Genomic DNA, 12,418 nt, shown 5'->3' on the forward strand with positions numbered 1-12,418 from the left:
GAAAGAGCATTCCAACCAAAAAGTTAGAGGTCCAGTTGGAACAACCAGCCACTGCCACTGCAGCGGGGCGGGGCCCCTGGCTGAAGAGTTCGGCCACAATAAACCAGGGAATGGGGCCTGGTCCAATTTCAAAGAAGGCCACAAAGACCAAGATAGCCAGAATACACACGAACTTCATCCAGTCGTAGTCATCCTGCAAGAGAAACGCCGAGAGTTAATATCACGCGCAGGTGACCGAGGCTCCCGCTTCCCAGAAATCAAGTCTAACTGAATGACACGCTCCTTCTGTCCGGTGACTGACCAGACAGTTACTGGCTCGGCGTCAAAAGCCTCGGGCTTTGGATCCAAGTGATGTGATTTCACAGGACATTGTGTACTGAGCCATTTCCCCTTCTATAGAATGATAGTACCTCAAGGTTATCTATGTATTTTACAAGCTTAAGTGTTATGGAGATATAAGGATTGTAACCATTTGCATATCTGCGATGAGATGTTTTCTTTTGTTTCCTTTTTATTTATTTATTTAATTCCATTTGTTATAATTTTTTTTTTTTGATCAGAGAGAGACAGAGAAAGGGAAAGTGAGAAAACAAGTCACCAGGTCTGGGACTCGAACTGTAGTCAGCCATGTGGGAGTCCAGTGCTCTTAACCACCACGTCACCTTCCAGTCCCTGAATGTTTTTCTTAAAACTGGGCATCTTGGGCCGGCAGGTGGTGTGGTGGTTAAGGTCGACTGCGGTTCAGGTCCTGGACCTGGTGAGTTGCTTTCTCACTTTTCCTCTCTCTCTCTCTCTCCCCCACTTCTCTGGTCAAATTAAAATAAATTTTAAAAATTAAATAATTCTTTAACAAACAAAAGAAAAAACTGGGCACTTGCTTTTCTCAAATTTGACTTAACCAATGATCTTTAACTTCAGAACCCGCTCCTTGTCAGAGAATCAACTGTCACCTCTTTTCCAGTCTCCTTCCTTCCCTCTTTATCCAAAGAGCACTCACCTTTAACAACAAAGACATCGTCATGAGGACAGAACAAAAAGCCATCCCTCCAAGGCCAATCAGGTGTAGAGTCCTTCTTCCCGCCCTTTCCACCAGGAACACCTGAAGAAAAGTAACAGAACATGACACTTCTGTTTGGCCTTCATGAAAACACTGTCTGAGATCCCTGACTCCTGCCTTACCCATGGCGGGTACTTGTAATAGCCACGCCTCTCTTTCAGCTCCATCCTATAGAATTCCTTCTCTCTCCCTTCTCCCCTCCGGCCTATCTTCGCTTGAAGAACGAGACTCCTTATACTCATCACTGAGTGCCAGCTCCTTTTCCCAAAGAGGAATTAAGATTTATTCCTTAAAGGTTATCTAAGTGATAGCTGGGGGTGAGTGGGGAGGGGGGGCAGGCGTCGAAGGACAGGCAATTCATCTTTGAGCATCGTTAGCAAGAACTCCTCTTTCGTTCCCCTAGAATGACTTACAGAAACTACAGTGAAGATGGTGTTGACCACACCCGCACCAATGGTAGCGTAGATTGGTTCTTCGACACCTGCATCACTGAAGATCCCTGTTGAGTAGTAGAACACCTAGTAGGAAAGAAAAGATACAATTTTGATAGTTGTACCAGTTAAATAGAATCCTCAGAAAGAAAACTCCAAAGTTCTGGGAGGAAAGGAGTCCTTCTCAGGGTCTTTGTCCAATCACAATGTCCTTTCTGCAAATGAACTGTCTTCTATTCTTATCTCCAGCCTTGCCTTAATTAACTGAAGCTATTCATTTCCATTTTTCCCTCTAACTATACTCTTCCTCCTATTTTATTAATTCATATAAAAGTGCTAAGTGCTTTTTCTTTTTTGAAAAAAAAAATTTAATTCCGGATACAGGACTCCACAGGACTCCCACATGGCTGACCATGGTTCAAATCTCGGATCTGGTGACTTTCTCATTTCCTTCCTCTCTTATTCTGCCCCTCTCTAGACAAATTAATAATAAATAAATGAAGTTAGTTAAATAAAATAGTTCTTAAAAATACCGATTCAATTTCACTTACTATCATTTTTTAAAAATTTGCTATGGGGCACAGGCACTCACGAGAGAGAGAGAGAGAGAGAGAAAGAGAGAGAGAGAGAGAGAGAGAGAGAGAGAGAAACAGAGGGAAGGAAGGAAAGTGAAAAAGCAAACCACCAGGTCTGGGACTTGAAACGTGGTCAGTCATGTGTAGGTCCAGCACCTTAACCACCATGCCACCTACCCACCCCTACTGGCCCGTAAGTGCTTTTTCTTTTCTTTCCTTTCCTTTTTTTTTTTAAAGAGAGATTTTTCATATGGGGGCACTTGCTTACTGGCAAGACAGAGTGATAGAGAGACAGAAAGAGATAAATCAACCCCCCAGGGGAGGTGGCCATGCCGCAATCCCTTCTTATCCATTTTCCTCTTGGGATTTTGGGCACGCGCACATACACACACATGCCCAGCATGACTTTTAAGCCATCAGGTCTGGGACTTGAACCGTGCCTGACTACGTGGGAATCCAGCGATGTAACCATCATGCCATCTGCTGGTCCCCCTACGTACTTTTTCAAAGAACTCTTCTCCAAACCCTCAAAACGTAGTTAGGCACATTGATATCCCAATTCAGTAGTGAAGAAACTGAATCATTTTAGCTTACTCATTTAATAAAAAACAGCATTTGGGGGACTGGATGGCGGTGCAGTGGTAAAATGCAATGTTTGCAAGGCTGACCTGTATGCAAAGAACTCTCTGAGTATGTTAGGCACACGTGTGCCATCAGCTGGGGCAGCGTCAAAACCCCGGTGGGATGCTGTGTCTCTTTCCTATGGTAGAAATAAATAAACTTAAAAGGGGGGGGGGAGCCGCAAATGGCTTTGCAGTTGCATCGCTGGACTCCCACATGGCCGATGGCAGTTGGAGTCCTGAACCTGGTCACTTGAAACTCACGCCAGAGGCATGTGTGTGTGTGCCCAAGATCCTGGGAGGAAGGTGGAAGAGAAGGGATTGCAGCGCGGCCATCCCTCTTAGGGAGTGATTTTTCACTTTCCCTGTCACTGTCTCTGTCTTTCTCTATGGTGAGTTCAATTGGTTAAGGCGAAAATCTCTACAAAAAAAAGGGGTGGGGCCAGCAGGTGGCATCAAAGTTAAGGGACTGGACTCCACATGGTTGACCAGTTCGAGTCCTGGACCTGGTGGCCTGGAAACTATGCTGGGAATGTGTGTGTGCACGCCCCACATCCCAGGAGGGAAATGGAGAAGGGATTGTGGCGTGTCTATCCCCCAGGAGTGATTTCTCATTCTCTCTGTCTCTGACAAGCACACATGTCCTATAGCAAAAACCTAAAAAAAAAAAAAAGGGCAGAGCTTGGGCTGGGCTTCCTGCCTTAGGCCCTTCTCAGGTGTTTTAGAAAAATACTACCAGCTACTACTTTTATTTAATATGTACTATTAAATATACTTAAGTACGCTACTTTTATTATTTTCTTAAAAACATTATTTACTGGAGCTAAGCAAATGGCATGGTGGTTAAGGTGCTGGGCTTTCACATGGTCAACCACAGTTTACATCCTGGACTCGGTGGCTTGAAACTCAGCGTGTGCCCAAAATCCCAAGAGGAGAATGGAAGAGAGGGGACTACGGTGTGACCATTCCCACTGGGGGGTAATTTCTCACTTGCTATGTGTTTCTCCAGAGAGCGTACAGCAAAAATCTGCTTTTAAAAAGATTATTTATTATAATAATTATCATTTTAAAGTTTGCTATAGGGCACATGCACTCACCAGAAAGAGAAACAGAGAGATTGCAAATGAGAAATCAAGCCAGGTCCAGGACTCAAACTGTGGTCAGCCATGTGGGAACCCGGCACCCTAACTACCACACCATCTGCTGGCCTGGACTATTTGTTTGTTTGTTTATTTATTTATAAGTTTTTGCCTTAGGGTACACGCACTCACTGAAGAGACAGATACAGAAAGAGGGAAAGTGAGCAATTAGGATCCCCAGGGGAGATGGCCATGCCACTATCTCTTCACCTCCATTCTTCTTTTCTTTTGGAGAGGTTTTTGCTATAGGGCGCATGCACTCCGCCAGACAGACAGAGACAGACAGAGAGACAGAAAGCGAGAAATCACCCCCCAGGGGGATGGCCACGCCGCAATCCCTTCTCCTCCCTTCTCTTCTCGGGATCTTGGGCATGCACGCACATGCACCCGGTGTGATTTTTAAGCCCCCAGGTCTGGGACTCGAACTGTAGTCTACTACATGGGAGCCCAGCAACATAGCCATTACGCTAACTGCTGGTCTCTTCTTCTCCATTCTTTTTTTTTTTTGGGGGGGGGGGAGGTTTTTGCCATAGGGCACGTGCGCTCGCCAGACAGACAGAGACAGACAGAGAGACAGAAAGCGAGAAATCACCCCCCAGGGGGATGGCCACGCCGCAATCCCTTCTCCTCCCTTCTCTTCTCGGGATCTTGGGCATGCACGCACATGCACCCGGTGTGAGTTTTAAGCCACCAGGTCTGGGACTCGAACTGTAGTCTACTACATGGGAGTCCAGCAACATAGCCATTACACTAACTGCTGGTCCCCTTCTTCTCCATTCTTACCCTGGGATCTTGGGGATGCATGCACACATGCCTGGAGTGAATTTCAAGCCACCAGGTCTGGCACTTGACCCACTGTCGGCCATGTGGCAGTCCAGAGAGAAAATCCACTATGCCATCAGCTGGCCCCCATGTTACCATTTCAAATGAGGAAACTTGAGACTGGGATCCATCAGAATCACCCAGAAGGCTTTTCAGGCCCTCTTCCTTTCCAGGTTGTGATAAAACAGCCTCTCACCTCTCACTGACGTACTTCCACTTCAAAGGTGTGCTGGCAGGAGGGAAGGCTACCTTACTCTGAGGATCAGGTGTGTCTCCTTAAAAGCTTTGTTCAAAATGATTTCATTCCATTGATCAAAGACTGATGAAAACTACAGGGCATGAGTTACTGTTTAAAGAGGTGCTTTCCTTGGCAGCAGGCGGTGTGGTGGTTAAGGGTGCTGGACACATGGCCGACTGGGGTTTGAGTCCTGGACCTGGAAGCATACTTTCTTGCTTTCCCCCTCTCTCTCACTCTGTCCCTCTTTGGTCAAAATTAAATAAATAAATAAACAAAAGAAATAAAGTTCAATAAAATAATACAAAAAAAAAGTATGGGACCAGCAGGCATAATGGCTATGTCGCTCGGGACTCCCATGTAGTCAACCACAATTTGAGTCCTGGGCCCGGTGGCTTAAACTCACGCTGGGCACGTGTGCATGCGTGTCCAAGATCGTGAGAGGAGAATGGAGGAGGAGAAGGGATTGTAGCATGGCCATTCCCCTTGGGGGGTGATTTCTCGCTTTCTGTCTCTCTGTCTCTGTCTCTCTTTCTGGCGAGCGCATGTGCCCTATAGCAAAAACCTCTCAAAAAAAAAGTGTATCCTTACATAAATAAAGAGGTGCTCTTCACAGCCAAATATTTTATCTGCAAATGGGACACAGTATACTAGATCCTCTCTTCCTATAATCTACTGATACTGTTTTTTTAGTTTCTCTGTAGGGTACATGCTCGCCAGGTACACACACACACACACACACACACACACACACACACACACACACAGAAAGGGAGAGTGAGAAATCACGTTCTAGGGCAGATGGCCACACCTTCTCCTCTGTTCTCTTGGGACTTCTGGGCACACACGTGTACATGCCTGGTGTGTTTTCTCAAGCCGCCAGGCCCAGGACTTGACCTGCTCAGTCAGCCATGCGGGACTCAGCCGCCTTAATCCCTATGCCACCTGCCGGCCCACCTACAACTACTTTTAAAAGCAAGATCCTGTTCTACAGAACACAAGGGCTACCTGCCAAATGCCAGCTTCCATTTTGGCAGTCACTGTTTTCTTCCGAAAGTTTTTTCCCCGTAAGAATGAGAGGTACAGAGACAGAGAAAGCGCGAAGCACGCTCAGTCAGGTTTCACACTGCGGCCGCCTCGCCCCCGCCAGCCTCCTCAGCCATCGAGGACAGTGGTGCGTGCCCACCAGGGGTCACCTGGAGAACCGACCCCACGTGTCCCTTCCACATGGGTGCAGATTGCCACCAAGTCAGTCCCCACCATGTTAAACTATCATACCATTCTAGATGCAAAGCACACTCTTCCCCTCCCTCCCTCCCGCTCCCAAGCACGGGCACCTGTCCTCTGGCAGAATTAGAAAACTAAAAATTAAAAAGGAAACAGACTTGTAAGGCCGGTTTACTTTGCAGTTGCCAGTGGGCCCCCCAGATTTTTTTAAACGATTTCGAAGCTATTCCCCAGGGTCTTGTGCAGATTTTAGACCACAAAGTCTTACTGAAAAAGCTGAGGTATATAAATTCGAGAATCTACTTACACTGTGTGGCCCATGTTACCACTGACGCCATATAAGATAGATTGGAGTTAAAGGAAGATTGGACATGGTACACGATGCCTGGTTGGGGGCCAGCAGGTGGTACAGCGGTTAAGGTGCGGGATCCCACCCTGCCAGCTCTGTGGCTTTAGTCCTGGTCCCGGGCTTGAGAAACATGCTGGGCACGTGTGTCCGTGTGTGCCCCAAATCCTGGGAGGAGCGTGAAAGAGAAGGGACGGTGTGGCCATCCTCCCTGGGGGCTGATTTCTCACTCTCTCTCTGTTTCTCTTTGGAGGGCACAAGTGCAAACATTAAAAAAAAGTTCAAATAAAGGGTTAATGGGGCCAGGGTGCTGGTACAGTGCACAGTGGTAAAGCAACCGGCCCGGTATGGGAAAGGTCCTGGGTTCCCATCAGAGGACTTCCTTGAGCACATGTGTGTGTGCCTCTGTCCATGACCCAGGCTGCCTAAAACTGTGATGGATCATGGAGTGAAGACTCTCCTGGGGATGTCTGCTTATCTCTCTCTCATGAAAGAAGCAGATGGGGGTCTGGCAGGTGGCGTGGTGGTTAAGGGCATTGGACTCCCACATGGCTGACTGCAGTTCAAGACCCGGACCACCAGGTGACTTGCTTTCTCACTCTCTCTCTCTCTCTGTCTGTCTCTTTCTGGTCAAATTAAGAAATAAATAAAGTTAATTAAAAAAATTCTTTAAAAAAGAGATATAGAGGGACCAGCAGTTAGCGTAATGGCTATGTCACTGGACTCCCATGTAGTCAACCGCGGTTAGAGTCCTGGACCCGGTGGCTTAAACTCACGCCGGGCGTGTGTGCGTGACCAAGATCCTGAGAGGAGAATGGAGGAGAAGGGACTGTGGCGTGGCCATCCCCCTTGGGGTGTGATTTCTTGCTTTCTATCTCTCTCTGTCTTTCTGGTGAGTGCACATGCCACATAGCAAAAACTTCTCAAAAAAAAAAAAAAAGAGATAGAGATAAAACAAGTAAATGGATAAATAGACTTCATTAAAAAAAGGATTAATAAAAATTAGATAAGTTTGTGATGCTTATAGGAGGAATAAAGTCTGGAAGAGGACAGACATTAAGTATAAGTTCCAAGACAGAGAGTGCCTTAAATTTTTCACTTTATCTATTTTCTCATTTTTCTACAAGTAAAGTATACACCATAGATAAAACTTAAAAAACTGAAAACCAAAGCAAATGAAACCTGGACAACGGCCACGGTGCGGCCGGCATCCCGAGGTCTCCGGACCCTCTACCGTAAGCAGCAGGTGAAGTCACTCCCCTTTGGTCAGGTGTTAGGACAGCTCGGCCCTGGCGCAGATACTCACGGCGTTGATCCCAGAGAACTGCTGAGAGAGCTGGAGGACGATGGAGATGAGGAGGGGCTGCTGGTAGTTGGGCGCTCTGAAGAGCTCCAGTATGGTGACTGGCTTTTCCTGGGACATCCTCGCACTCTCCTCTTTCATCTCCAGGATATCCTGAGTCACATCCAGGGTGCCCCACAACTGCTGAAGGGCTGGGGAGGACGACAAAGCGGAAAGGTCTGATACTGTGCTGTCCCAAATTGGCTCTTCCTCTAAGACGGCTGGGAGGAGCCCACGTGAGGTGAGGTGACCGGTGAGCACCGTCTCAACCTGCCTTCTCACCTCATTCTAGGGTTGACAGTTTGCCTCGAGAGAGAGTCTCAGGCCAGCCAGTGGCAGAGCAGTGACGCAGTGCTCTGTGCTGCTCGACCCACATGGGAAGGTGCCGAGTTTGTCCCGCACGCACATCCATGACCCAGGCTGGCTGAGGTGTGGGGTAGATCATGACACAGAGACCCTGTGGGGTACCTGTCTCTCTCTCTTTTATGAAGACATAAACAAACTTAAAAAAAAAAAATAGTGTCAGGGCCAGCAGATGGTGTAGTGGTTACGTCGCTGGACTCCCAGGTGGCCAACTGCGGTTCGAATCCTGGATCTCAAGATCACACTGGGCGTGTGTGAGCGCATGCCCATGATTCCAGGAGGAGAATGGAGAAGGATTGCAGCGTGGTCATCCCTCATGGGCTGATTTCCCACTTCCCTCTCACTTTCTCTGTCTGTCTCTGGTGAGCACACACACCCTATGGCAAAAACCTCTTAAAAAATTAAAAATTTAAGTGTCAGAGCCAGCAGGTGGCCTGGTGATTAAGGTGCTGGACTCCAACATGGTCAACTGCAGTTTGAGTCCCTGACCTGGAAGCTTGCTTTCCCACTCTCCCCTCTTTATGGTCAAGTTGAATAATAATAATAAATGAATTCTCCCCTCTTTATGGTCAAGTTGAATAATAATAATAAATAAAATTCAATAAATAATTCTTAAAATAAATGAGGTCAGCAGGTGGCGTAGTGGTTAAAGGCGTTGGACTCTTATGGCTGACCACAGTTCAAATCCTGGACCTGGCAACTTGCTTTCTCACTTTCTCTCTCTGCCTCACTTTGATCAAATTAAAAATAATAATGATAAATAAAGGAAATAATTCTAAAAAAAAAAAAAACCCCGCAAATAAATGGTTACATCACTGGACTCCCATGTAGTCAACCATAGTTTGAGTCTGGCCTCAGCAGCTCAAAACTTGTGCCAGACGCATGTGTGTGCATGTTCAAGATCCCAAGAGAATGGAGGAGAAGAGACTGCGGCATGGCCATCCTCCCTGGGAGTGATTTCTCACTTTCTCTCTGGAGAGAGTACCCGCACTATAGCAAAGTTTCTCAAAAAAGAAAAAAAAGTGTCAGATCTCACTTATGCTTTTTTGTTTGTTTTTTTAAGAGAGATCTTTCCTATAGGGCGTGTGCACTCCCCAGAGCAATATAGATAGAAAGTAAGAAATCACCCCCAGGGGGATGGCCACGCTGCAATCGCTTCTCCTCCATTCTCCTCATGGAACCTTCGGCACGTGCACACACGCTCAGTGTTGAGTTTTAAGTCACTGGTCCAGGACTTGAACTGTGGTCAGGTCGACTACGTGGGAGTCTAGTAACATAATCATTATTCCATCTGCTGGTCCCTGTTTTTTCTTTTAAGAGCTATTTTTGCTATAGGGTGTGTGTGCTTACTGGCGAGACAGAGACAAAAAAATGAGACATCGCCCTGGAGGGGAATGGCCACGCCAGCATCCCTTCTCTTCCATTCTTCTGTCCGGTTTTTGGGTACGCATGCACATGTGCGTGGCCATTGTGAGTTTCAAGCTGCCAGGTCCCAGATTCGAGCTGCAGTCAACCCCGCGGGAGTCCAATGCCTTAACCACTATGCTACCTGCTGGCCCCTGATACTGTCTTTTTTAAAAAAAGAACACTCAGAGAATTCGAGTTCTGAGGGGCAGGGAAAGGGGATGACAAAAAGTTAATTCATTAATCTTATCCTTAAACAAACTGCAAGCATGTAATTTGTACAGTGGGGTGGGAAGGGTACTCACTCTTCTTAGCATTCTCCTCTTCCTTTCTGTTAATGAGCAAGAACCTAGGACTTTCAGGGCAAAATGGAAGGGCTATGCTTTGCAGAATAGCTGGAATGATAGTAAAGCCCAACAGCAAGGGCCACAGATCGTCAGACCCCAAGATGAATTCCAGACCAAAGATCTAGAAAAGCAAAGACAATGCTATCAATCTCAGACGCCATAGGCCACAAAATCATTAAAGAAAAAAAAGTTCAGAAACCCGCTCACTCTTTTCTTACTACAGGCAAAGATAAACACAGCTTGCTTCTTTCCTTTCTCTCTACCCCTTTTTGCTTCTTTAGTTACTGCCTGTGAGCTGCAGTAAAAACAAGATCTGGGACTTTCACATGCGTAAAACCGAGCACGTGCCAGCCATTCTTCTGAGAGCGTGACCTAGCTTAGCTCACGTACTGAACCACGAAACTTTCCCCCGAGGCCGCAGCATACCTGGGCCACTAGGATCCCGATGACGATGCCCAGCTGATTGAGGGTGCCGAAGGCGCCCCGCAGGGCGGTAGGAGATATCTCTCCGATGTACATGGGCACGAAACCTGTGCAGAGCCCACAGAACAGGCCGATGACCAAGCGGCCCAGGATCAGCATTTCCACCGACTCAGCTATTTTACAGAACCCCATAAGGCAGCCACCAGCGATGGCCAGCAGGTTGACGATCAGCATGGAATTGCGTCTGCAAGGTTAAGCAGAGACGGACTGGGGTTAACAAAGGGAGACTCCGAAACCCTCCTTCTCGACATGACCCTGCTCTTTTCCAGGCTATCTTCTCTTCCTTTGATATCACTTTTCTTCTCACTTTTTTTTTTTTTTGGAGATGTTTTTGCTATAGGGCGCGCGTGCTCGCCAGACAGAGAGACATAGAGAGAGAAAGCGAGAAACCACCCCCCAGGGGGGATGGCCACGCCGCAATCCCTTCTCCTCCATTCTCCTCTCGGGATCTTGGGCACGCACGCACACGCGCCCGACGTGAGTTTTAAGCCACTGGGTCTGGGACGTGAACCGCGGTCGACTACGTGGGAGTCCAGCGACATAGCCATTATGCTAACTGCTGGTCCCTCTGCTCGCTTCCTATTATCAGAACTTTTCTAGTTGGAATAACCAGGACCAATGGTAATTATAGCTCTTTATGCACAAAACTTGCTCAGAGAACTTCTGTACGTCCCAGCTGTTGCTTAGGAGGAGTCCGACAAGCACGTCAGGCCATTGGGGCCATTCCTAAGGTGATCCTCAAACTAGCAACATCAGCTAGAAATGTGTTAGGAATTTAAATTTTCCCCTCCTTCCCGGGTTCACTTAATCAGAGGGTCTTACTCTGAAGGTAGGAAGCAACAAGTTGTTCTAAAAAGTCCTTGAGGTGGGGCTAGCAGGTGGTTCAGTGGTTAAGGCACTGAATTCCCAACACAGAGACTGTGGTTTGAGTTCTAGACGTGGCAGTTCACACTGTGTGCATTTCTGTGTGTGCCTGCTCAAAATCCCACGAGAATAGAGAAGGGATTGCAGCATAGTATAGTCACGCCCCGCCAGGGGGTGATTCCTCACTTTCTCTGTATCTGCAGTGAGAGCATGTGGCCTATAGCAAAATAAATAAATAAATCAAAAGCCCTTGAGGTGATCTGATCCAAGCTAACGTTTGAGAATCACCATCATAAAACAACTGATATAGCTGGTGTATGAACAGTCAGGAGGCACTTTATGACCAATACTGATCTTTCTGTGCTTTTTGCTATTTTTCATACAATGTAACTGGCTTAGCTATCACTAATTGTAATGGCCACTTTTTTTAAGAGAGATTATTTTGCAATAGGGTGTGTGCACTCAGCAGAGACAGAGACGCAGAAAGTGAGAAATCACCCCCCAGGGATGATGGCCATGCCACAATCCCTTCTCCTCCATTCTCCTCTTGGGATCTTGGGCATGCCTGTACACATGCCCAGTATGAGTTTTAAGCCACTAGGTCTGGGATTCGAACCACAGTTGGTCACATGGGAGTCTAGTGACCTAACCATTACGCTAGCTGCTGGTCCCAGATGACAGATTATTTTACACAAAAGTTTCTTTGCTTAATTGTTGGAGGGTGTGTGTGAGAAAGAAGGGAGAAGGGGGGAACCCCTCAATAGGGTGTGGTCACATCAACATCCTTTTTCCTCCATCTCTCCATCCTTTCGAGATTTGGGACATACACAAACATGCACCAAGCATGTTTTCCAAGCCACCATGGTCAGGATTTGAACCTCAGTCATCCATCTGGCATCTGGCTCCTGATACACAGGAACTGACCTCTGCAAAATGGGTCAGCCTGCAGACAAAAGTTTTTCTACCTCATAGAAAATTATATACAAGGGGGTCGGCAGGTGGCATAGTGGTTAAGGTACTAGACTCCTACACAGTCGACCGTGGGTCAAGTCCTGGACCTGGTGGTTTGCTTTCTCTCTTTCCTTCTCTTTCTCTCACTCTGTCCCTCTCTCATTCAAATTAAGATAAATAAATTAAATTAAATAATTCTTAAAAAAAAAAAA

At 46.9% G+C, this 12,418-nt stretch overlaps 1 protein-coding gene across 1 annotated transcript in view; it reads right to left on the bottom strand.

The window, feature by feature from the left end:
- The window catches only part of SLC2A3 (solute carrier family 2 member 3), a gene marked incomplete in the record, with an annotated part of 24,720 nt that overhangs the window by 6,607 nt on the left and 5,695 nt on the right, over window positions 1-12,418 (bottom strand). The window contains 6 exon segments of the mRNA XM_027771098.1: window positions 1-193; window positions 998-1,099; window positions 1,471-1,575; window positions 7,759-7,946; window positions 9,867-10,029; window positions 10,335-10,575. Coding sequence (XP_027626899.1) covers window positions 1-193; window positions 998-1,099; window positions 1,471-1,575; window positions 7,759-7,946; window positions 9,867-10,029; window positions 10,335-10,575 — 992 coding nt within the window.

Source organism: Tupaia chinensis, unplaced genomic scaffold, assembly GCF_000334495.1.
Source record: "Tupaia chinensis unplaced genomic scaffold, TupChi_1.0 Scaffold000183_1, whole genome shotgun sequence".
NCBI classification, from domain to species: domain Eukaryota; kingdom Metazoa; phylum Chordata; class Mammalia; order Scandentia; family Tupaiidae; genus Tupaia; species Tupaia belangeri.